Source organism: Phodopus roborovskii, unplaced genomic scaffold, assembly GCF_943737965.1.
Source record: "Phodopus roborovskii unplaced genomic scaffold, PHOROB, whole genome shotgun sequence".
In the NCBI taxonomy this organism is placed as follows: Eukaryota; Metazoa; Chordata; class Mammalia; order Rodentia; family Cricetidae; genus Phodopus; species Phodopus roborovskii.
Window position 1 is genome coordinate 41,274,224 of NW_026126433.1, and position 26,286 is coordinate 41,300,509.

At 48.2% G+C, this 26,286-nt stretch overlaps 1 protein-coding gene across 2 annotated transcripts in view; it reads left to right on the top strand.

Moving 5' to 3' along the window:
• The first annotated feature begins 254 nt into the window (after nucleotides 1-254).
• Olfml2b (olfactomedin like 2B) overlaps nucleotides 255-26,286 on the top strand; it is a 35,353-nt gene continuing 9,321 nt past the window's right edge. The window contains exons 1-6 of one of the 2 annotated variants that reach the window (XM_051186216.1): nucleotides 255-667; nucleotides 3,059-3,322; nucleotides 4,959-5,066; nucleotides 16,206-16,382; nucleotides 20,408-20,639; nucleotides 22,226-22,723. In XM_051186216.1, the coding sequence (XP_051042173.1) occupies nucleotides 491-667; nucleotides 3,059-3,322; nucleotides 4,959-5,066; nucleotides 16,206-16,382; nucleotides 20,408-20,639; nucleotides 22,226-22,723 (1,456 nt within the window). In that variant the 5' untranslated portion in view covers nucleotides 255-490. The remainder of the gene's footprint in view (nucleotides 668-3,058; nucleotides 3,323-4,958; nucleotides 5,067-16,205; nucleotides 16,383-20,407; nucleotides 20,640-22,225; nucleotides 22,724-26,286) is intronic. The other variant, XM_051186217.1, reaches the window with a different exon arrangement.

Consider the following 26,286-nt stretch of genomic DNA (forward strand, 5'->3'; position numbering starts at 1 on the left):
TTCCCGGTCCTCCTCCTCCGCGCCGTCACTGGCTGCATCTTTCTGCCCCGGCACAATAGAGGCTCCGCCCTCCCTCCGCGCCAGCCCCGCGGCGCCCTGGGCCAGCAGCCCTCCCTCGCCACCCGCGCCGTGGCCACTGTCTGTCCTGCACCGGTCCTCGTGTGCTTCCAGCTTCTCGGGGCCAGCCTTCCACCTGAGCCCACCCTGCGGTGACGCTCTTCGCGAGTCGGCGCCCGCCTCCGCCCCCTCGGTCACCTCTTTCTCGTGACCTCTCTGCATATCTCTAGGCTGCTGGGGTCAGGGAAGAGATGCTCAGGGTCTCTGGGGAGCTCAGTCCTGCTCCACTCAGCCACACCCAGCTTTAGACAGCTCTCCGAGCCGCTACTCTTCGGGACTCCAGTGAAGACGCCTTCCAGCTTGTCTTTGCTGAGACCCACCCCTATCCAAGGTGGTCTCTGTAGGGACTAAGGTTCCTGTTATCGCATCACTCATGGCTAATTCTCTGCCATTAGTTCTCTGCTTTGCTCTGTTGGTGGCAGCGGTCTGGGGGACCAGTACCCCTCCCACAGGGACAAGCGAGCCCCCTGATGTGCAAACAGTGGCACCCACGGAGGAGGATGACACTCTGCAAAACGAGGCTGACAACCAGGAGAACGTTTTATCTCAGGTAGGATGAGGATTCTCATGCCCTCCCGTTTTCTTGCCTTGGTGGATGGCGAGGACCCGAGGCTGGTCCTGGATGAAGAGTTTGTGAGCACCTGTTTTTCTCTTTACTTTTTGTGAGATGGGTATTTATTTTTCGTTCATCACAGTATATTGTTTGTTTGGTTTTGGACAGGCTTTCTTGTAGACCACCAGCTCACTGTGTAGCTGAGGCTAGCCTAGAACTTCTGCCTTACTATCTCAACTTCTCAAGTATGGAGATTCCACCACTGGGGCCTTTTGTTTTGTTATCTTCTTAAAAGTTAGGGTGTGGGTCCTCCCCTCACAACCGTGGAGTGTTTCAGCTTTCCAAGTGAGAAGAAAGGTGTGTGTGTCTTGTGTAAAGATTGTGAAAAGTACCTCTTGCCTGTGAGACTTGTCAGAACTGGAATGTGTAAACAGAAGGGCATGCTGGACAGGAGGCAGATGGCATGAGCCATGGGAGATGTTTTACGATCTCAGATGAGACACTTGGGCAGAAGCATGGGGTGAAGACATACGAGGGGAACCCCGGGACAGAGAGATTTATGTTAAGACCTGGTTCACTGGGAACAGAGTGGACTCACAGATTCACACAGTTCTGGCTGATTCTCAGTGGGGGCTAAGCGACCCATGATAGTGATGAACATTGTAGCATATCCATTTATGAATCTAACTCAGTTCTCAAAACACCCTGATAATCCTCCCAGAGATGAGGAGCAGAAGCTAAAAGTGAAAGGGTGAGCCTGGCTTCTGGCAGTCTCCAGCTTAGTTCTCAGGACTGTAAGGGACACTTCTCTCATTTATGTGGTATTTGTGACCTCCAAAGCTGGCACACTAGTGTGCAATGGACGTCACCATGGTCCTCAGCATGAGTAATGTCAGAGGAAGGATGTTAAGAACATTGCCTGTACCTCCGCTGGGCCCTCAGTCTGGGTCTTTTCTCTCAGTAGAGAGAGCACTGTCAGCCCTACTTTTGGGGTTAATCGGATGCTTGCTTCTTCTTTTAATAATTATGCTAACATATGCCCTATGCCCACCCATAACTTCACACTGACCCTTAAATTGAAAAGACTTAAAATCCCTCCCGCTGGGGCTCTGGAAAACCATAAACAAATGCTTGCCTGAAACCGGAGCCCCCTGAAGGGAAGGAACCCATCCAGGGTTCTCTGAGCAGGGTTGCATAGGAATCTAGGCAGTTTCCAAAAGGAGACAGGAAAAATTTACTATCAGTGTGGGGGAGACTGGCTGCTTAAGTCACCCTGAGCTCCATCCACCTCCCTATTCCACTTGGTCCAGTCTGTATTTGACAACAATCCTAAAGCAAACATTAGCTTTAGAAGAAACCCAACCGTTGCAAGGAAAACATTACATGCCTTCTTCCCGCAGACAGCATCCCAAGGAACATTTGCAGGCTCCAAGCCTGCCTGCTGCCTGATTAGGATAGGAGCCTTGGCTTTGGGGATATAAGGCCTATTAGAGATGAGTCGATGGGATTTATGTGGGTTTTCCTTCCAGGGTAGGGACAGCAGAAAGCCTAAGCCTGCATGGGCAGTCTGGGAGGGGCACGTATCTAGAAGGAAATGTTTAACATTGTAGATGCAGTAAGCACAGCTAGTTTTATTCTTCTGCTTTGGGGCTGAAGTTTTGGGTCAGTATCTAAAGGAACTCTTAGGCTATGTAAACCCTACAGACTTCTGGATCTGGTTTTGTTTTGTTTTTATTTTTTTGTTTTTGTTTTCTGTCTCTACCAGATCTCTTTTGTCAATCTAATCAGTCTTTGAAAGCTCACATCAAATACCAATATCTCAGCTCCCTGCACAAGTTTATCCCTGCTCTTCAGGGGCACTTAGCACTCACTCGCTAGTCAGTATAGCTTATTTACAGTGGGCTATTCGGGAACAGAATCTCTGTCTGCTCCATCACTACCTTTCAGCATACTTTGCACAGACCTGAGGAAATGCTTAGAAAGTGTTGATTGAATAAATAAATGAGACACCTGTAGTTCTCACCATCAAAGACCAGCTTTCTGATTCCCCCCTCCAACTCTGTCTCCACTTCTAATGTAAACCTGGATTTGAGTAAAGGGCTATTGAAAGAACAATGAGGAATGGTTTTGGTTTTGTTTTCTTTAAATGATAAAAGGCTAAGGCCTTCTTGAGAAATATACAACTTTGTGAGGCCAATGTGCGAGCAGGGTTGAGTGCATTCAGGGAAGTGTCTGTGTCAGCCCATTATGAGCTATGACTTGTTCACTCCATGGCTTAGGGCTAAAGTCTTTGGCTAGGACAGGGCATTTGACAAAGTGAAATGAATGCCTCGGAAAGGAGCATGTTTTTGCATACCTCCAACTCAGTCTTTGTGTGTGTGTGTCCAGTTGCTGGGAGACTACGACAAAGTTAAGGCTGTGTCTGAGGGCTCTGACTGCCAGTGCAAGTGTGTGGTGAGACCACTGGGCCGAGATGCCTGCCAAAGGATCAACTCAGGGGCTTCCAGAAAGGAAGATGTCTACACGGTGGAAACCATCACCTCGGGCTCCTCCTGTAAATGTGCTTGTGTTGCTCCCCCATCTGCTGTCAATCCTTGTGAGGGAGACTTCAGGCTCCAGAAGCTCCGGGAGGCTGACAGCCGGGATCTGAAGGTAGGAGCTGGCAAGGCCAAGTGCCTTGTTGAGAGGGTAGCTTGGGGATCCAAGAGACTACAGTCTGAAGGCATGGAAGGCCTTCAAAGAAGGCCAGGCCTTGCTGCTGGAGTCCTCAGTGTGGATTTGAGGCTGAACTAACAAGTTGAACATTTTTAGCTCTGGAGCCAGAGAGAGATGGGGGCAGGGGAACAAATCATGCCCTAAGCCCACCCCTCCTATGGAACTAGCGAGACCAGTCCTAGGAGGAGCTGCCAGGCTCATCTGGCCAGAAGAACTCATGGTTCTCCAGGAAAATCAGTTACAACTTACTGTCAGCCTACCAAGTACACAACGGATGTTTGCGGCTGAAAGAGGGGTGAGCCCTTTGGTCCCGGCACCACTGTTAGAGTGGCCCGCTCTGGTCAGGCTTCGGCTGCCCTGTTCTTGGTCTTTCACTTGCAGTGTGAGGTGGTCAGACTGTCTTGTGTTCCAGTCACTGCTGCACAGACCTCCTTCACGTCTGTGAGCTCAGCCTCTGTGAACACAATGTGGAGGGCCTTGGGGGATCTGGGAGCACTGAATGAAACACCTAGTGAGTAGTTGGCACGATGCCCATGAAGCCGTGTAAATGAGCAGATGAGGGGATCTACTAGGTCTGGGATCTGACACCTACTTGCTGACATGGTAGCCACTGATTGATCTTCAGGCAGAGACGGTTTAACAGGACAAGGAATGTCTCAGGTTTGATCATGTGGCTCAGGGCTACTTTCTGAAGTCAGCGCCACACTATTCAGTACTAGGACTGGACTCTGAGGGATTTCTGGAACCACACCAGAAAAATCAGCCAAGTCCATACCACCCAGTTGTGTGGGATCCCCTGGGATGGGAAGAGATCTTCTAAATGTTGAACATTTCAGTGTGGAGTTCTTCACTTGGAAGCAAAGCGAGGAGATGCATGGGGAGCAGAGATTATAAAAGCGTAGTCAGCCCTCTCCCACACACACATGTCCTTGGTGGGAAGGAAGGCTCTTTTCCATGTGTCACCTGCGCTTTTGCCTGAGCCCTGCAGGCCCTGGATGCTGCTGGAGCCCATGTTATCAGGGGAGACATTTGGAAAAGACAAGAAAGCTCTATTCTGTGCCCTGAGGTAGTATGCCATCTCAAACATGGGCCACTGTGTTGTTCATAATCCAGGATCAGTTTATGTTTGGTTTTTTGTTTTGTTTTGTTTTTGTACTGAGAAAACAGGGGGTGACTTCCAGGGCCTTCAGTCCAGGATGAAGTTAAGGGTTTCAGAAGCATGTCCTCTAGGTGTTGACATTTGCAGCCGCTATGCTGAATATGTATGGGTTACCTGCTGTTCTGAAACAGACATAAACAACTTGTGAAAGCATCGAGGCTAGACTTCAGATTTATGTTTGTGTAAAGTCATCTAATTGTCTTTTTGCAGGCAGGATACGTATCACAGCTGGGGCTCATCTGTGTCCTTCCCTACACAAATGTGCTTCTGAGGGTACCCTCTCAATTCCTGGATCCTGGCTTCCCTATGATAGGAGCCCCCAACACAGAGATCTAAAAGGGAACTTCTTTCCTGGGGTTCTGTTCGCCCCAGCCCCAAACCTGAACTAACTAAACCTCTGTTCTTGCTTCTTAGCTTTCCACAATTATAGACATGCTGGAAGGCGCCTTCTATGGCCTGGATCTCCTAAAGCTGCATTCAGTCACCACTAAACTGGTGGGGCGAGTGGATAAACTGGAGGAGGTGAGAAAGAGTCTAGTCTTGCTGTCGCTTGTTTGTTTGTTTGTTTGTTTCTTAAAATCCACTCCCAAAGGATATAACCCTTTAGTTCTCCTCGCTTGCTCAGCCCTGCTGGAAGAAACTCTTGGACAGGTGCTGTGGATTGGTGTCTAGTTCTTTTGCCCAAAGAGTTACTGCTTCAAGCACAAATCTATTACGTTAGTTTCAGAGGGTTAACTCCAGAGCAGTCGTTCTCAACCTTCCTAATGCTGCCACCCTCTCATACAATTAATTCCTCGTGTTGTGATGACCCCCCCATTATAAAATTGTTTTGTTGCTACTTCATAACTGTAGTTTTGCTACTGTTTAATTGTAATGTAAGTATCTGATATGTGACCCCTGTGAAAGGGTTGTGAGACCCCATAGGTTGAGAACTGCTGCTCTAAGTGCTGGATTTAATAATGCAATGACCACAGACATGTATCTTATTCCTCATGGAGTAGATAGGCTTTGGGGGTTCTATCATGGAGAATCTGAGATTCCCTGCTGAGTGATCAGTGGATGTGAGAGATGGGAGGGGATCTCTAGTTTATGCAGAAAGAGCAGAGTCAGCAGAGTGAGTTACTCTGTCTGTGGCCACTAAGCAGCCATGCCCCCACCCCACCCATGATGCCCTGCCCACTTTGTATGATTATTCAAGGGACAAAAGGTACACTAATCACAATGGAACTACTTCAAAATCAGTAAATTAAACACAGCATCTGAGTTAAGACCAAAGAGAGATGAGAGTAAACATTCCCACAATGCAATGTTGGGGCAAGGGAGACGAATCACTGCAATCATGATTAGATAGCTCAGCACCTCCCCTCCCCTCCTAAAAGATATTCCCAGAGGGGCCTGTGAGACTCTGAGACAAATCAGTCAGTAGACATGCTTGTTGCCTGCATCTTTACCTGAGTTTAATCCCTGCCACCCACATAGTGGAATGGGAGTATGGACTTCCCCAAGGGGGCTCTGACCTCCACACAAGTGCTGTGGCGCACACACACACACACACACACACACACACACACACACAGAGAGAGAGACAGAGACAGAGACAGAGAGAGGCAGAGAGACAGAGAGAGAGAGAGAGAGAGAGAGAGAGAGAGAGAGAGAGAGAAGCAGAGAGAGAGAGAAGCAGAGAGAGATTTTTAACTGTCCTCTCAAAAGCCAGTTGCAGAGGCAGGAGGATCATGGGTTCAAAGCCAGCTTAAACTACACAACAAAGCTTGTCTCAAAAACACTAAGAAAGTGTTCCCTCCCACCCCAGTTCCCCTTCCACCACCCTTAGAATTAGACCTTCCACACTGTGAAGAGTTTTCAGAATACAAACATTGTTCTGGGTACATCAGTGGGTCTAAAGTCTCTTCAGTGTGACAAGAAGGGTCCAGCCTCTGCAGCTTGAGTCTGCAGACAGAGTGAGGCAGCCACATGGACCACATCAGCCCTCTCTACTCTGACCACTGTTACCAGAGGGACTTTCTGGAGAGGTAGGCCCAATGTTGATGGCTAGCATGATGGGACAGAATGCTCATTGCCATCTCATTCTAAACAGAATCCATGCATAGACAGCACCCCCTCTAGATGGGTTGGTTCTGAAGGGTCAAACCAGAGCTGGAAAATGCCTCTGTTCCTGAGTCCCTCAGAACTATCCACATGTGTGATATCCCTTTAAGAAAATGATTAACAGCCACCTTTTATACTTCATTTGTCCTTGACAGCTACATAGTTTCCATTCTTTCCAGCAAGCACAGCTTGGGGAAGATAGCTCTGTGGGAGGGTACTGGAGGCGCATGTCAGGTACCCATCCTCAGAGGAGGCCAGTGGAATGGACTCTGAAGACCAGCCACGCCTACTCTCAGCCCCCATGGCACAAATGGCCTCTGGCTGAGGATGGAAGTGGGAGGAATCCTGTGCAGTGCAGCAGCCCAGCAGGATGACACTTAGTCACTGAGGCTTTGTCTCAATTGTCATAGTGACAAGAGTATCTCTTTTCAAAACTCACATTTGGTAGCCAGCACTAGACTTTTATAATAATAATTCTTGTATTTACACAGCATTTTACAGTTTTTTTTTAACATTCCATATACATTTCATTTGGTGATTTGTTTCTGTGAGCCGGACAGGATGTGAGACCTCAGGAAATTCCATGGCTTTCCTGAAATCAAGATTTAGGGCTGGGTTCTGGTTCAGGCCTCCTGGTTCAGGTCCAGGGCTCTTTCGAATCAATCTCAGAATTTCCTTCCAGTCCTTGTTGTCTGCCATGTAGGCATCAGCTTTTCCTAACCAGAGTTTAAAAACCATACTTCTTCCAAGGGAGTTTCTAGCAGAACTCTGGCTGTGTCCCATATGTATGCCGGTCCTACTCCATGGAGGTTTCCCTAAGCCAGACAGCCCTAGGCGAAAAGGTGCTGGGCTGACACGAGTATTTTGACCCATGCAGTGAAGCACTGTATCTTAGACTGAGGTGGAGTCAAGACCTAGCAGGCTGTCTGTCTGGGGTGTGCAGTAATTGAAAAGGCAGAATGCTGGGTAAATGGGAAAAACACTCCCTCTCTCCAGCACTGCTCTGTAGGAGGAATTGAAGTGAAATTCTGTTCCCACTCCTTGCACATTCTTGAATCCCAAGGGGAGTCTCTGGAGGTCAGACAAGACCAAAGGAGGTCAGAATGGAGGGGCTGTTCTCTCTCTCAGAGTAGGCCTGTTGCTTGGCAGAGCAAGTGGGCACACATGTGCACATCTGTCTCGGGCATAGAGGAGAATGTATGCATGGAAACCTCATTTGCAGATGAAAGAGGAGGAAAGAAGAGAGAGATGGAACCTGGCTCAGAGCCTCCTCACTCTCAGTAAAATCCTGTCTGACAGCTCTGCCTGTGGGTCAAGCTTAGTTAAGCTTTTATTTTAAATGATGGAAAAGATACATGCTTAGGAAAATACATAGTGAACATATAGCTTGATAACTCATTATAAAACAAATCCCTGAGAAACCAGCATCCAACAGAAGACACAATGATGTTAGCACACCCACAACCCCCATGTCTTCCCAGGCTCACCCCCAGGGAAGCTTAATCATCTTCCTTGTTTTCTTTCTGGTTTTTTTTTTTTAATGTATTTCATGTTTTATGTGTTTGAGCATTTACCACGAGTGTCCCTGGTGCCCATGGAAGTCAGAAGAGGGCACCAGATCCCCTTGAACTAGAGTTACAGATGGTTGTAAGCCACCATGTGGGTGCTCAGAACTGAAACCCTATTCTCTGCAAGACCAGCTAGTGCTCTTAAGCACTGATCCATCTTCCAGCCCCCTTCTTGCTTGGCTGTGCAAGTTTGTTCTCTGAGGATGAGTCTATTTTTGAACTTCGATTATATAGAGTTCTACAGAGCACATGTGTGTGCTTGAGAATATATATATATATATATATATATATATATATATATACATATATATATATATATGCTATCACTCAACTTCACATTTTTAACTCTGTTGTTTTGTGTCTTATGATTCACCCATTTTTTTATTCCTGTGTACTATTCTATTATATGGATATAGTGCAATTTATCTATATATTTGGTGATGATAGATATGTAAATTATTTCCAAACTCATCATTTAGAATACCCCAGAGATACCCCTGTGTAGGAACAGCCCTGAACATGTATTCTGCCACATGCTGACTTTCATTCTCTATGGAATAGGACAAAGAATGGAGTGAGTGGGTTATTAATTATCTTAGACCAGTGATTCTCAACTTTCCTAATGCAGTGATTCTTTAATACAGCTCCTTGTGTTGTGGTGCCCCCAACCATAAAATACCTTGTTGCTACTTCATAACTGTAATTTTTCTTCTGTTATGAATAGTAATGCAATTATTTGATATGCAGGATATCTGATATGTGATCCCCAAAGGGTCACGATCCACAGGTTGAGAACTGCTATCTAAAACTTTAAGGGGATATTGCCAAACTGTCTTCTCAAGTGAATACAAATTTATACTCCCTCTAAGCAGATATGAACCATTCACCAGCAATTGATAACTTCAGGCTTTCTATCCTGGGAAGGGGGGGTATATTGTAATGAAACTATTTTATTGACTTCCAAAATCTGCACCCCAAAACACCTTTCTCATTCACTTTGGGGAGGCCTGAAACATATGTACCTTGCTTTTAAAACTGGTTCAGTAAGAAGAAGCAGCCAATGACCTTCAACATGGTAGACTCATGCTGACCCCCTCCTGCCTGGGGAGGGGAAGATAATTCAGAGAATGTGATGGGCGAGTTGGAGTTGAAAGGTGGGAAGACACAAAGCATAAGCGCTTGGAGAGTTGTGGAGTGGAAGTTTAGTTGGGAAACCTACAGCTTCCAAAGGCAACAACAAACTGTTAATTGCATACAGACCTAGGTAGCACTGGTTCAACATAGGCAAATATTTTCATCCTTAACTCAAAAAAGTCTCTCATGGGTTTTGCAGGCTCAGAACTAGCCCTCTCCCTAGAATACACTGGCCCAGGCATTGATGAGGTTCGCCCCGAAATCTGAAGATGTATTGCTTTCTGTGTTTCTGGCTCAGAAGGCAGGAGCAGAGGGACATTCCTTATTCAGGGGGATATTTGCATTCACTAATAAGTAATGTCATTTTTTCATTCACCTGTGCAATACTGGCAGTGAGTTAGGGAAACTGTTGCTTTCCAAGCTTCCCTCCCACCCTACCTCCCAGTCCATCAAAACACCCCAAGTGCTCTCTCTCTCCTGATCAAAGCGGCCTCTTCAGAAGGGCTCTCCATAATCATCTCACCCTTGTGGCTTCCTCAAGCGCAAGGTTCAGCCTGTCTCCTGCAGTGCACACTGGAAGGCAGAGGGTCGGCGATAATGTTTCCAATATACATTTCAGCTTTACTTAATTCAATTTACATCTTAATATGAGTTCAAGCCATTTCACCTCTCCTGGGGTTATCTATGCTTCAAATCTAATTTGCTGCTGTGGAATTCGAGCTTTACATCTTGGCTAAAGATATGGAGTCAGCCTTCTGTCCATTAGCTTAGGGACAGCTCATCACTGCCAGGATATGAAGGAGCATGTGGCTTTGGTTTTGGTGTGTGTGGAGGAGGGATGTCTGAGGGTTCATCTAACACAGAGACTAATCCCCAGGAACCTGGAACTTATCTGAGTCCCCTTCCGAGCTTGGGACCTCCGAAGGGCAGTTGGCTAGGGAGCTCTTGAGTGCAGCTTGGAAGTAGTGCCCTTTGTTCCCCAGTCCTGGCTCAGCAGTGCCTGACAGACACGCACAAGATGCTCAGCAGCTGTTTAGTTGGGGAGGGATTTAGAGCAGCAGCTGGTGGCTCCCTCCCCCCAGGTCCACCTGCTCCATCAGCTGTAGGCAGAGGGACCGGGCCACAGCCATTAGGAGCACCGGCTGTTCACAGCTGCTCTTCCCAGTCTAGCTCTCTTACCAGGAGCTGGGGGACAGCTGTCAGTTTGGGTGGTTGTCCCTAGCCATCTGATCCGAGTTGTGTCCCTGGAGGGCGCAGAGGGGGAGGGGACAGCCAGGGCAAACCCACAGGAACCACTAGCTCTCCCACTGTTGATGCCTTCCTCCCAACACATGTGCACGATACTGCTGCAAGACCACTTCCAGCTTGTTCTCAGCACCCGAGCCTGGTGCATGCCATGCCATGTTCTCCAGGTAGCCTGCTGCATGGGTTGGGAGCAAGGTTTGACCTACATGCAGTCCATCTTCCTCCTACGGGTTTCTAATGTATCTCAGCTGTGACAGAAAGGGACATTCTACTGTAGCATTACCCACACATCTCCAGCCCTGTTTGCCCCCAGGCATTCTGCCTCATACAACTGGTCTGTTCTCTGTAACAAACCTGGGTGTGGCAGATGCCTTCATTCTTTCTCCAAGGGGCCTGGAGAGGTTTCATCCATGGCATGGTTATAAAACCAGGCTGTGACCTCCAGAGCCTTTTGTCCCTGCCTACCATGTCCACTTTGTCTAATTGCTATGAAAGTTCAGGGTTGTGTCTGCACCCAGAGGACACCCTTTCCCATGCCCACTCCACCAGTGTGCATACTTGGGTGTATTGACTTCCATACCATGCCAAAGTGTCTGCTGAGCAGTGTGTTGTTGAATGTCCCATACTGAACCCAGTCCCACCTATGTGTTCTTTCTACGATGCCCAGGGACTTGGCCCGGCTCATGTGCTCTCCACCCCGGTCTGGTTTCTGTCCCTCCAGATCCAGTTAGCATGGGCTTGCTCTCAGCTGATAGCCTGATATGCCCAACTGCATGTCTCTCTAGCACATGGTACTTCAGTCAGCGCTCTCTAGCTCTGCCTAGTTTAGGGACTCATAGCCAAGCTTCCAGATCTTTAATCGTGTCCAGCCTTCTGTTCCAGCCCTCTGGGATGCCTGCTCTTTCACTTTCCCTCCCCACCCTCTACTTCATGGCGTCAGCATCCTTGGCAAGGACCATGTAGTATGCTCGCTTAAGCCGGGTAGGCACCCTTCTTGAGGTCCTCAGTGTATTCTCCATGAGCCAAGTTGTATACATCAGAAATGTCATGGTTGCAGCTGTCCCAGAGAGGAAGAGTTCGAGGAATGAGGTCGTGGAGTTTGCCCCTTTGACAGCATAGGATCCTAAGAGGCTGAGTGGGTGAATGCCATGCCCTACACCTCCAAGAAGTGCCCCCACAAAGGCCCTTGGTGTGAAGTAGGCAGAGCCTCAGGGAGGGTCAGCAGCACGCATGGGAGGTGGCTGAGTGGAGGTAGACACAAAGGGGAGCTGCTGTTGCTGCCACCCTGGGGAAATCAGCTGGCTCAGCCCAACAGGCTGATGGGGTGATGCCACCTCCAGCCTAGTGTTTATTCAGGCAGCCAACATGCTTTGCTGTTCCCATGAGGGTAATAAACTATATAGCCCCTCTGGGTTTTCAGAGCTGGCCTGCCTCAAACCCTCCTCTGTGGAAATCCAAACTAACAGCCCTGCTGAAATCAGAAAGGGAATTGGAGACTATAAATCAATCAATGGGCAGGGAACCTCTGGGGCCCAGTGAGCGGGAAGCAGGAGTTGCACCTGTGGGCTGCTGTGACCTCCCAGAGGGTGCTGCACAGAAGCTCATGCTTAGGGTGCTCAAGAACCAGAGGGCAGCCTTTCAGACAGCAGAGACGCTCAAGCCCACATACCCCATCATCCTGAGCATTCCAAGATATCATCAGCACTTTGGGTGGAGTCCTGGGGCCCTTGCTGGGCAGTGGGTCTAAATACAACTCACCCCCCTGGTGTGCTGCCCCTGCCCTTGGGGTCAGTACTGGCTTTGGCTGTGTCACACTGATTTGGTTTCCCACATTCTCTGGTTGGTGTTTTCTCATTTCTTGGTCTGTTGCTTACTTCCCCATACAAGGTGGCCTTCCTCATTGTCTTGCTCACCAAGCAGCCCCCATGGTTCTCAGCATCCATGCACTAACGGAGAAGTTACACAGCTGACCTCTGCACTGCCAGGCTTTGTTCTCTGTCTTAGAATAAGAAGCTATGGACAGGACCACTGCTCTATGCTGACTCGAAGGGATGCCACAGACCAGGGCCCTTTCCGTTCTCACCCCGGAAGACCTTGGCTGTCACAAACAGCTCCTTTCATACTTTTGTTTACTGGCTATCTCAAGCTCCTGTGTGGATTCAGTACACCTAGAGATTTGGGGAAATGCAGGTTCTGGTCCAGCAGGTCTGGGAAAGGCCTAGAAATTGGCATTCCTGACAAGTTCCTGCCTGGTGCTGATGGTGCTGGCTTCTTGCCCATACTTTAAGTAGTGAGGGTCTGTGGAAGTCTGGCATCCTGACTTGCTCTGCAGATACATGACCTTTTACACATCTAAAAGTAAACTACAAGGATGCTCTGGCATCTTTAAAGTGTTTGGTACTGCTGAGGGCTGGCTGGGCTGGCTCGGCACCCTTAGTGGTCCAGGAAGTGAACTTTAGGAGAAAAGGCCAGGGGGCTGGCTGATGAGTCAGCTCTGCCACTTTTAATTTTATTTATTATGTACTGTGTATGAGAGTGATATGTGTATGTGTGCTACAGCACACATGTAAAGGTCACCTTTGTGGAGTCGGTTCTCTCCTTCCAACTTTATGTGGGCTCTGGGAACTGAATTTAGGTTTTTAAGCTTTTGAAGAAAACACCTTTCTCTTGAGAGCCATTTTACTAGCCCTCTATCAGTTTTTTTTTTTAATGACATTTAGCAAATTACACCCATACTGTAGGCCTCAGCACCTTCTCCCCAATGTGAAAGGTTAGGCCTGAGTGTTGGGGTCCGTGCCAATGATGACTATGAATGACAACTGCCTAGTATATCCCCTTCGCAGTCAGATGCATCAATTCATTCAATACACATAACCATGCATAGGGGACATGCTAGTGCTGCCCACAGTTCACTAATGGGAAATGGGCACAGAGGGAGTTCACATAATTTGCCTGAGATCACAGAGCTAGTAACAGCAGCAGTGAGGTGTAAGCTGGACACCATCCTGCATAATCTATGACTTTAACCATTACACCCCTGAAACCCTGTCAGGAAAAGCCACACACCCTCATTCTTGGTGAGTTCTCCAAACAAGACCCATTTCTCATGGACTGTAGCTCTCAGAGCTAATTCTGTGCAATTTAGAGAGTCTGGCTTGGGCTAAGTTGTAGGGAACACAGTGAGCTCTTCTAGAGCTGGAGATGAAATATTTAAGTGCTGTGCTGACCATTCTGGAGTCTGGAGAGTTTAACAAGAATCTCCTGGGCTCCCCTGGGCCACCCTCATATGAGCCCCTGGGCTCTCCTGGGCCACGCTCATAGGAGCTGTGGAGCCACAGTGTCTGGGTGTCACCATCTTCTTGGATATATGAACATCACCTTGGCTCTGAGCCACCCAGACTCCCTCTGGGACATTAATAGCAGCAGTACTGGGTTTCAGGGCTGTGCTTTTGGAAACTGTTGCTGGAGTTTCTGTCCCACTTGGTCCTGCAGCCATTTAGCCCCAAATGAACACACAGAGACTTATATAATTATAAAATGTTTGGCTGATGGCTCAAGCTTCTTATTGACTAGCTCTCTCTTAATTATTAACTCATTTCTATTAATCTATGTATTGCTGCAAGGTTGTGTCTTATTGGTAATCCGGCATGTTACTCCTTCAGCAGCTACATGGCTTCTCTCTGGAGGCCTCTCTCTGCCTCCTCCCCCAGTACTCCCCTTGGCCTGGTAGCCCTGCCTATACTTCCTGCCTGGCTACTGGCCAATCAGTGTTTTTCTCATCAACCAATAAGAGAAACATATGTATAGAAGGACATCCCCCATCAGGGAACCTCTAAGCTTTTGTGCTTTTTACACTTGTCTGGTAAAATGTGGAGAGCAAATACACCTTCTCTTTTACTAGGTTGCTTCCTCTACCAACCTCACCAACTTAAAAACCAGGTCCCAAAGGTGAACATATCTAATTTTAATAGATTTTGTATGCATGTGGTACTGGAAATTGAACCACGGACTACACGTGCTATGCAAGTGTTCTGCTATGGTGTACATCCTCAGCTCTTTTCCTGTCTTTTATTTTGACAGTAAGTTGCCAAGGATGATCTTGAGCTTCCTCTGGATCCGATCCCTGGCTGCTCTTGAGTTTGCTCTGGGTCCCTGGCTGCCCTTGAGCCTGCTCTGGATCCCAGGTTGGCCTGGGCTTGCAGTCTTTTGTTTCAGCCTTCTGTGTAACTGGGTCTACCAGCCCTGGTCACACAGATTATTTTATTTTATTTATTTTCAGAGCTGAGGATGGAACCTGGGGCCTTCTACTACTGAGTTACAACCCCAACCCTGCCTGTAAAGAACCTTCTATTTATTTATTTGTGTATGGTGGGGGACATGCACAGGTACATACATTCACACGCATGTACATATATCACAGCATGTATGTGACAGTTGGAAGACAACTTGCAGTGGTTTCTTCTCTCCTTCCACTGTGTCTAGGAGTTGCACTCGTCATCACCCTTGGCGGCAAGCACCCTTTCCTGCTGAGCTATGTTGCTAGCTCCACGCATAAAACATTTTAAAGGGTTTCCTTTTTACTGTTTTTAATTATCCGCATGTCTGTGTACCTAAGAGGGCAGGTATCTACAGAGGCTGGAGCTGTCAGATCTCTGTGGAGTTATGCACTTCCGATGTGGGTGTTGGGAACTGAGCTCGGGTCCTCTGCAAAAGCCCACCTAGAACATTTAGAGACCCAAGGAAGCCTTCGCATGGACCATAGTTGGACCGTGTTGGATCTTTATGAAGTCACTTTCTCTAAAATTAACTACTGGGCTGAGGGGACCACTAAGCTCTGTGATCCACCCCACCGCACCCACCCTCAGCAGGTAGCCCCTCCACCCCACCCTCCTGCTGCTTGAATATCCTGACCGTCATGTCTGTCATGTGACAGTGTTTCTCTGTCATGTGACAGCAGCTACCTCCCTGAGACAAGAACTCCAGGGGCATTTGGAGCACGTCTCAGACACTCAGAGACAGTAATGCCAGCTGACTGAGATTCAGCTTTGGCTTTTCCTGGTGTGAACCAGGGTTAGAGCCTGGCAACTGCCAACTTGGGGTCATTTCAGGCAGCTGTTCTCATGCATGGGTAGGAAAGATTGAAGTCAGCCTATCCACTTTCTATGTGAGTGATCCAAAAGTGTGGAGATGAATGGTTTGCACTCAGAGGAAAGCAGTTAGTGCACTGGTTCCTCACCAACTTTTCTAAAATCACCTCAATACACTTCCTTCATGTATTGAGTGACTCATTCACTTGTGCAAGTGGATGGAATCATTGGCACCATTCTTCATCACTTGGTAAAAGCACTGTATACTAATAATCAAAAAAGAGCCAGCTGGGTGCCCTGAGCTATTAGTATTGGTATTTCTAGCAGTTGGATGTCTCAGAGCTGGAAACATTGTATCGGTGCCTGTCACAGTCAGCCACACTCCAAGCAATCCCATGGGATCTCCATGCTTTGAACTATCTCCATGCTCCATACCATCCCCACATCTAGCACATCTCACAGTTGCTAGTTGCCGGTTGTCTTTCTTTAAACGATTTTCATTCAAAACTCCTTCTTCTCAGGAAGTTTCTAAGAACCTCACCAAGGAAAATGAGCAAATCAAAGAGGATGTGGAAGAAATTCGAACTGAGATGAATAAGCGAAACAAAGAGAACTGCTCTGATAACATCCTAGACAGCATGCCCGACATCCGCTCCGCCCTGCAGAGGGATGCAGCAGCAGCCTACGCCCACCCAGAGGTACAGGCCACATTCCCAGGGCACCTCCTCAGCTTTGGGAAGAGCTCCTTGGGGGGGGGGTCTCTCTTCTGTGTATTAGTTCCATAGGTGTGATGAGCAGGGCTTGACCGGGCTTCACTCAACACTGTCAGCAGGGAAGTTCAGCGAGTAAGGGTGGAAGTTGGTCTTCAAATCTGGGTCTTCTAAGCCTGGGCATCATTCTTACAATGTCCCATCCTGCTTTTGTGAGCATCCCCTGCAGGACATGTATGCTGTCTGCACCATCCAGGTTTGCACCTATCCTGGCATCACTACTGGTACTATATGTTTTCCTCTTGGAAATGTCTCAGCTTGGAGACAATAAATGATATGGTCCTCCTGCTTATAAGGGAGTTGTTTAGTCACTATACACTATCATCACTGTGTGGTCATCACTGAAGTCTTGGAAAGCTGGCCAGACACAGGTCAGTACTCCATCTTACAGATCAACCAAGATCCTGGACCAGTTGGAAAGTAATGTTAGGGTGTTTGGAACTCTGTCCTTTCCACCCAGTTGTAAAGAGCTGCCAGTCACCTCAGGGAAAGGGGCCAAAGCCTCCATGACCTAACTTCTTCCACTAGGCCCCATGTCGTAAAACCTGTGCCACCTCACAACACCATGGGCTGAGACCAAGCCTTCAATGCATGGACCTTTCGGGGGACTTAAGATCCAAACCATAGCAGGCCTGTTGCCTGGGTCATTGTGAATTTGGATAAAAAGGAAGGAAAGTTGTATATATGGGCTCAGACTGGTTTCGTTTGATTGGTTGTTGGTTGTTGTGTCTCCTGGGCAAGCCTCAAACTCGCTGTGTAAGCAAAGATGGCCTTGAATTCCTGATTCTCCTGCCTCTACCTCCCAGATGATTGGGTTATAGACCTGATCTATGAGGTGCTAAGGATTCAACTCAGGACTTTGTGCAAGATAAGCACTCTTCAAAGCAAACTACATTCCCAGCTCACAGGGGGCTTAGGACTCTTGGGTAAAGAAACTCATTGTGGTGGGTCTGGGCACTTTGGGGCACATGTGCTCTAAAGGCAAAATGGGAGATGAGGAATTTGAGGCTATAAGCACTGGAAAAGTTTGGTGTGTGGACTTCCCCAATCTGTCGAAAGCAATTCTATGCTATAAAATAAGGAAGGGTACTAATTATCTGGCTTTTGGTGGTTTTGGAACATTATATTTCTTCAGAAATAATTTTTTTTCTCATTTTTGAGTGTCCTTTACATGTTGGCCACTAAACATGTGTTTTGCCTGCCTGGTGGGTCACCCCTGAGGGAACCCGAAGATCGTAACTTCAAGGCCAGAAGATTTGGGGACCAGAAAGAGACTCGAAGACACCTGCTCCCCACACTTGGGTCCCGTGCCCCTCATCTTAGCCCCTTCCCCACAGCCAGCGCTCTTTGCATTCTGCTCCGAGCTTCCCAGTCAGCCAGCTAAGTTGGAGAATTTTGTCTGTTGTCTTGATGACACATTCTGTGGTATGTTCAAGGACCCAGCTCAGATTTCCTGAGGGCAAACTGCAAACCAAATCAAACACAGCAAACTCTTTTTCTCCTAGCTCAGCAAAGTCCCCATCCTTCCCTGAGTCCCCATGGTGCACAGTGTGCTGAAATTAGCACAGCCCACCTAGCCAGGCTGGTAGTGCAGAGGGATGTGTAGGAGGCCCAAGAGTAGGCTCATTGACTCCCTGTGTATGCAGCCCTGTGTCTTTGGTAAGCACCATGATGCAGCAGGGGAGATGGTTTGGCTGTTTATTTTTGTTTTTTGCAGATGATGTCAGACAGTTCTTGGAATGGCGAGTGATTATTTGTATGGTGGTCTTCCAACATGGCCCTTGTCCGAAAGGTTGGCAGAGGAGCTTGGAGACTAGGTTGAATGGCAGAGTGGGAGTGGGGACACTGGGTGCCAGGAGGTGAAGTCATTTGGCAGACTCCTGGATGAACAGAGAGAGGCAATCTATGCATGGTTGGGGCAGCTGCCACCCAGTTCAACTCGTCGCCAGTGAATCCAAGGAAATTATATGTTGTCTGGCAAAGGCTATCCACCGTCTTACCCCATATCCTTGGCTGGGACAAAGAACTGCAGTCCCTGCCCTTTCCTGAGAGCCTGGAACTAAAGACAGTTTCTGGGGTTTGCCACAAAGAAATGACAACAGGCTTCTGTAACACAGAGGGAAACCATGGTCAGCAATTAGATGCCCCTGGGCATTTGAGGTAGGGGCTGCGGCAGGGGCCTCTGGTCAGCCTCACGGGCAGCTCTTTCCACTGGGAAATGAAACATCTTCCACGTCTGCTGGGCAGTTGCCAGACCACAGCCCTGAGGACATGGGGATGTGGGACACTTTTTAGATGGCAAACAAGTAGTCTTGAGGTTACAACCAATGTGGCTTAATGTAAGGAAGAATGCAGGCCGGGGAAATAACAGCAGGGCTTACTTGACCATGTGACTTCATTTGTGTCCTTCTCAGCCACTTCACTGAGTGATTTTTCAACTTCGTTACCAAATGTCTGTTTCCTCCTCCGTGAAATATTAGTATATTACCTTACTCCATGCGTGTGAGGAGTAATATATAGTGGATTGGCCATAGTAGGCACTCACTAAAGTGGCATGAACGATGAGCAGCATCTTTATACCTCTGGTAGAAGTTGCCTCGCCAGAGCAGAGGCTTGAGGGCGGCCCAGGAGCTGGCGTGGAGGATGGAAAGTGCCCAGGCATGGCTGGCATGCTAGTGTGCTTTGTGTTGTCCTGGACAGTTATTTGACCCCAGTGAAGGGAGACTGGTAAAGATGTATATACATCCTTCCAGCTGCCCATCACCAATGTGCCAGGGAGACATATTTAGGGACTGCCATATCTGTTACACCATCTGAGAAAACTCATCACGGGAAAACAGGCATAGATGGGAAATGTAGTAGGAAGGGTGTGTGCCACATTTTCTCCAAGCTGGATTTTAAAGGTCAGAACAGAAGCCTGGTTTGCCTGCTCTGTGCACAGTGATGAGGTGTACCATGATATCTGGACTCTATAACCAAGATGGTGGGGATTAAGCCATACTACTCAGGACATGGCCCTGGCCTGGGTCTTGTTTCTGTTAGGGTCTTCCTCCCAAGTAGATCTTTCCAAGGCCTGGAAGTTCAGGGCTTAAGGAACCATACTCCTCTGGAGAGAGACGGCATAGGTGACCATAAGAAGCCACTTCTTTACTTAGTCGCTGGAGTTCTTGTGAGAGCAGGGCTGGCTACGTGTTCCCACAGTCAGGGCTGGAGTGACCTGTAAGATGGCCCTCACTTTGAGTACAGCCAGCACAGATCTTGCACCCATAGTCTTTGCTTGCCAAGTGGGTGATTTTTCTGCACAGGGAGGCTATCGCGACCTTGTCACTCAGGGAACCCAGGAGGCCAGCGTGTGGCAATAGCTATCTGAAGGGCAAGTGCCATCCAGATGACAACATTCTCAGTGTCCTTGGGATCACCCAGACTCCAGGCTGCCTACCTTGAGGCTTCATGTGACTTGATAAAATCAAATGCCAGTCATAAATGTAGGTGGTTCCTTGGGATTTGTTATGATTCAGAACATCTGTCTGGGGGGAGTGAGACCACGAGATGGCTTCTACTCTTTCAGATTCTCACAGTCTATAGAACCAACAGCTTCCTTAAGTGGGTGCCCATTGGAAAGCATCTGAGGGAAGCCCTGTCATGTGAGTGCAACCTGATATCCCTTGGGTTTCTCTGTAGCCCTGGCTGTCTTGGAACTTGCTCTGTAGACCAGGCTGGTCTTGAACTCACAGAGATCAGCCTGCTTCTGCCTCCTGAGTGTTCCATTGCTGCTTGGCAGGCCTGATTCTTAAGGTCTGATGCAGGGATCAGTTGGCTGCCATATTTAAACACTCACCAAGTCTCTTAGGAAGGGCTGCTGTATTTGATGTGGTCTCTGCTCTAGCGTTATCCATCCTGCTTCATCTCTCTGACCAGAGAGTGACTTGGCCTTCCATTTTGTCCCCTCTGAGGAACAGTATGAAGAGCGGTTTTTGCAGGAGGAAACCGTGTCACAGCAGATCAACTCCATCGAACTCCTGAGGACACAACCACTGGTCCCCCCTGCAGCAACGAAGCCACAACAGCCCTTGCAGAGACGGGTGTACCTGAGAGGTCGAGTGGCCTCCAAACCCACTGTCATCAGGGGGATTACCTACTATAAAGCCAAGATCTCTGAGGAGGAAAATGACATTGAAGAGCAGCGTGAGTCTGGGTCAGAGGGGCAGCCCCAGAGGCAGGGCAAGGAGGAAATGGCCATTTGGATCTTGTAGAGATGAGGTTCCACACCCCATCCATAGTGCAGTGTTGTAGCTATCTAAGTGTTTGCGGAGAAGCTTTGGGTGGGTCACTTAAGCTCTCTGGGTTTTAGAAGAAACCATGCAAAGGACAGATGAGCTGGAGGGACTTCTGCATCTTCTTGTCCAGTCTTCCTGTTTGCAGATGGATAAACCCAGACCTGGGCAGAATGCCTTCCTTGAAGACACTTGGTAGGCTCTACCATCTGCTCTTCTCCAGGGTCCTCGGCTTGCTGAGTCTCCAGTACCTTTCCCCATGGACATTTAACCTTCCTGCCTTTTCACAAAGCATGGATGAGCCAATTTCTGTGTCCCTCTATGTTTCCCTCGCCCTGGGCTCCCAGGAAGCCACTATACCCCCCTCCCTGAGCCAGCGCTTTCCCGTGACTGTGACTGGTATGAGGAAACAGCCTTCCCAGTTGCCTCCCACCAGCTTGTTCTGCTGTCTGATGCTTTATTTTGAGCCTGGAGCTGCAGTCCTTTCACTCGCTGTAACTGTGTCTTCCGTTACTGACTGTGGAGCTCTCTCTCTATCCCACTTCCAGCCCAGCCGTAGGATGTTTTCTCCCTGCCTGTCTCCCTGCCCGTTGCTTACATTTTCCCTTGCCTCCTGGTGTTCTTGATGAACATCTGAACTCTAACTTTCTGGCTATTTCTTTTGCACTTAGAACACTTGTCGGCTCTAGTGAACCTTTCTCTGCTCAGGATCCTTCCGCTTCATCCATTTCACTCAGAATAAAACTGAATTCTATACAGAGACCCCAAGCTGCCAATGACCCAAACCCCTGGTTTCCTCCGACCTTACCTCCCACCCACACCCTCTGCTGTGTCCACACTGGTTATCTCAATGCTCCTCAACCTCCGCAGGCTTGTTCAAGCCTCGGGGCTTCTCATTACTGTCTTTTCTGTCTGGAATCTTCCCATCACCCATCGCCATGTTGCTTGGCTTACTATGTTACCTTCTCTAGGATCGCTGCCTACACTGGCCACTCTATTCCTGCAGAGTTTTATTCTTTGTATTTTCTTTCTTCCTTTAAAATTATTTTTAGATATTCTTTTCCAGGCTGGCCTCCAACCCAGGCTATCCTTGAACTCAGTCCTCCTGACACACTTTCCCAAGTGCTAGCATTGCAGGTGCGAGCTGCCCAGGCTCATAGTCCATGACTGCCTCCCCCACCCCCAGTGGCTGGGGTAAGGATAGCAGCAATTTGTTCAGAGACTCCCAAGGAAAGAACTGTTCTTCTACCCATGCTCCTGGCCATCTTCTAAGTCCCCAGCTAGAAGGGCTTGAGATGGACCTCAGCTAGAGGGCATGTATAGCACACACAAGGCCTGGGTTCAGCCTCCAAAAAGAAAATAAAAGTGATAAGGTAAAATCCAAGCTCACTGCCATGTTGCAGCAAGGAGCCTCATTGCCCTGCCAGTTGCCACCCATTCTTGGCCAGATTTTTCCTTGACCCATTGCCACAAATGAACCTTGTGTTTGATCCACAGGTGATGAGCTCTTCAGTGGTGACAACGGAGTGGACTTGTTGATTGAAGATCAGCTCCTTAGACATGAAGACCTATTGACAAGTGCCACCCGGAGACCAGCAATCACCCGTCATGGTACTGCTGTCACAACTGATGCAAGTGTCCAGGCCTCTGCCTCAGCAACCAGCCTTGTTGACCCTGACCCCCAGGCCTCAACTGGACAGCTCTCGGCAACTACGAAGAGTACCACAGTGTTTCCAGAACCTACAGGGGCAATGCCTTCTGCTCAAGTCCCACCCACCACAGTGGCCCACACAGCCATCCAACCACCTCCGGTCTCCATTGCTCCAGCAATAGTTTCTGAGGACACATTTGTGGAAGCTCCACACTTGGTCCCAGTGTTGCCTGACATGGTTGGAACAGACATGCCAGAGGAAGAGGGGACTGCAGGGCAGGAAGCAACCTCTGCTGGCCCCATCATGAGCCCTGAAGAAGAAGATGACATCCGGAATGTCATAGGTGAGTTCTTTTTTCCTGGGCTGGAGCTCCTCTTGTCAGTTTGATAGAAGGCAGAGAGCTTTGTAGAGGAAGGGACTGGGAAGCTAGGCCTCTAGCTGGGTTGGAGGGCTGGGCTTTCATGAACAGCTCTGGGTCTTACTCTCAGCTCTGACAAAGCAACATGAGAAAGGCTAGTGGGGGTATGCCTCTGACCAGAAGTTAGTTTTCACATCTAGCAGCATGGCCAACCTTTTGATGTAACATGAGATTATCATCTATAGAATTAAAATTGGAGAATTATACTACAGAGTTACAAAGAAACAAAACCTACAAAAATTCGTACAATTTTGTATTGGACTGCAATTGTGACCATCTTCATCCATGGGCTGATGTTTGGACATTTCCAAAGTGTTTATGTGTCTAAATGTGTCAACAACAAAAGTAGCAATCTCTTCCCTAAAATATATATGAATGTATAAAATGAAGATCTCACTGCCATGGATGAGTTTTCCAAACACCAATTGATCCAATAAGTTTTGATGGAGACTGAAGTGTCCACCAGCACTCAAAGTTTACCACAGTGAGGTTACCAAGCCATGAACCAGCAGAGGATCCTTGCTGGGGGAAGCAGAGTCATAGCAAGGTAGGAACAGGTATTTTGGTTAGCTTATGTCAATTTGATATAAGCTAGAGTCATTTGGGAAGAACTGAGAAAATGCCTCCATATTGGCTTGTAGGTAAGTTTCTCAAGCATTTTCTTGATTAATGATTGATACAGGAGAGCCCAGATCACTGTGCATGGTGCCACCCCTGAGCAGGTGATCCTGGGTTATGTAAAAAAGCAGGCTGAGCAAGGCATCATCAGCAGGTCAGTAAGCAGCATCCTCCATGGACTCTGCATCGGCTCCTGCCTGTACATTCTTGCCTTGAGTTCCTGCCTTTGCTTCCTTAATGATGAACCAAATAAACCTTTTTCTACTTGGGTTGCTTTTGGTCATAATATTTTATCCCAGTGATAGGACCCTTAGCTAAGACACCAGTGAATAAGTAGTACCATAGATTATAATGTAGAATGTACTGAGCCTAGCACTGAGACACAGGGATGCTAGGGCATCATTGACAAACACTCTGACAGAACCAGAAGCAGGGTGCTGTGCTGGATGCTGGGAAGGCTGGCAAGAATCTTTAAAGGGAGTTGTCCTTTGAGTTGACTTTTAAAGGATGAATAGGAATGTTCTTTGAAAACAGGAAAAGAAAGCCTTCTGACTGGCTGGTCCGTGGTGAAAGGTACATTCTAGAAGCATGGCAAGGACAGGCCTTCAGTCTCAGCTCCAAGGCCACAAGATGACTCTATGAATAAGGAAACAGGGGAGCAGGGGGCTGGGGGTGTCAAATCAAAGTTGTTACAGGAAGTAGCTGACTGCCTGGATGTGGTGGCATGAATGTGAAATTCCAGGACTCAGCAGGCCAGGAGAGGAGGGGCTCCAGTTTGAAGCCAGCTTGGGCTATATATATGACAGGACCTGTGTTTAAAATTGAATTTAAAGGTTTTTATTTTGTTTTTCAGAAGAAAAAAATAAACTGTTTATGAAGTCAGCATTCATTAAGCATGACTAAAAGATGATGCTGTTGAGTAGAGGTCTATCAAATATTTGGGAAATCATTTGCTTTGGCAATGAGGTCTGTCTCGTTTCCGTCACTCCCTTCTCAGTTCCCATCCCTGTGGTTACCTACTTCCTAGTCCCGGTTCAGCATACAGTGCTAGCTAGCTCCAGGGGCAAGGTAGTACAGGGAGCACCCACTGAAGAACACACTCTTTCCTGTCCCTGTCACTGGCAGCAGAGTGACCCTGGCAAAGCTCCACCTTTCTTTGAGTCTCAAATGAAGTTAGCAATTTGCTGAGTGTCTTTTCTTCCACTATCTGCGGCTTTTATGCAGGAAATTTGTAAGGCTGTGCAATAGTAAGGCATGCTAATTGTGTGTGGGGGTGGGAAGGTGTCTCAGAAAAATGGCAGAGTAGGAGCAGGAGACAGGTAGTATCTTAGTTACTTTTCTTTTGCTGTGACAAAACACCATGACCAAGGCACTTTGTAAAAGAAAGCATTTAATTGGGTGTATGGTTTCAAAGGGTTAGAGTCCATGAAGGTGAAGTGAAGGCTTGGTGCCAAGAACAAATGGGGCCTCTCATCTTGATGTTCAAACAGGAGGCAGAGGGAGGAGGAACAATGGAAATGGCAGAAGGTTTTTGAAATCTCAACGCCTGCTCTAGTGACACACCTCTTCCAACAAGACCACACCTCCTGATCCTTCCCAAACAGTTCTACCAACTGGGGATTAAGTATTCAAATGTAATAACCTATGAGGGCATTCTTATTCAAACCACCACAGACAGTAAGATTCCCCAGCTTAGGATCTCAGGGCAGAATCTCAGGCAGGTTCACCTAGAGGAAACCCAGGGAGAAGGCAGCTCTTGGGTGGTAGAGGCAGGTGCTAGAGAAGGAGAAAGTGTTTTTGCTCTCCCCCCCCCCAGCTCTTTCTCTAGTGTGTGTGTGTGTGTGTGTGTGTGTGTGTGTGTGTGTCCCTTTCTGTGTGGGGTGTGTGTGCTTTCATATGAATATGGGTGTGTATACACCTGTATGTGGCAGTCCTAAGCTGACACCAGATATCTTCCTTGATAGCACGCTACTTTATTTATTGAGGCAGGGTCTCTTGTTGAACCTAGATCTTGCTGAGTCTGGCTAGCCTAGCTAGCCCACTTGCTCCTGGAATCCCCTGTCTCTGCCCCCATCCCGAGTGCTGGGACTGCAGGCACTCACCATACTACCCTGACTTTAAGTGGATTCTAGGGACCTGACCTCCATACTTGGCTCAAGTGTTTTGTCTCCTAACCACCTCTTCAACCTTTCCTTTCCCATCCTCTTCTTTCCATTCCTCCCCTCCTTACTCTTCCCTCCCTTCCTTTCCTCTTTCTCCCCCTCTGCCCTTCCCCTCTCTCTTGTTCTTTCATGGAGTACAAGAGCCAAAGGCTAGTTCTGCACTGTATGGATAACCACTATCTGAGGGCCACCCTGAAACTACAGCCCTAAGACCCAGCACCTGTCCAGCTCCCTTGGCTCCGAACTCTACCCTCTACCCTGACGTGGGTGGGAGGGGAAGTTCCTTTAGCTGTTTCACTGTCTGTCCTCACTGCCCTGTGCCAGTGAAAAACTCACAGTAAAGATAGCCTGCAGATAAGATCCACATACCTTTGGTCCTAAGGCCACTGGGTTTGAGCCTGGGGCCTCTGCTTTCATAGACAAGCTAGCTAAAAGTGGAGTCCCCCATTGTCTCCAGCCTGGGTCCCACCCCCAGTCTCTCCTACCTGCCTTCCCAGGTTTTTCCACCAATGGACCTTTAACTGCCAATAGGTATCTGTCTGGAGTTCTCAGCTCTTGGCCCTCTTAGTAGCCCAGCTGGTGTGCTGAGAATGGATATTGGGGACACATTCTCCTGTTGCTCAATATTCTGTTTGCCTGGACCGAGTCTTGCAGAATTGGCAGGGGGTATTGTTTCAAAAGCACTGGGGTTCCTGTTTCAGAAATATG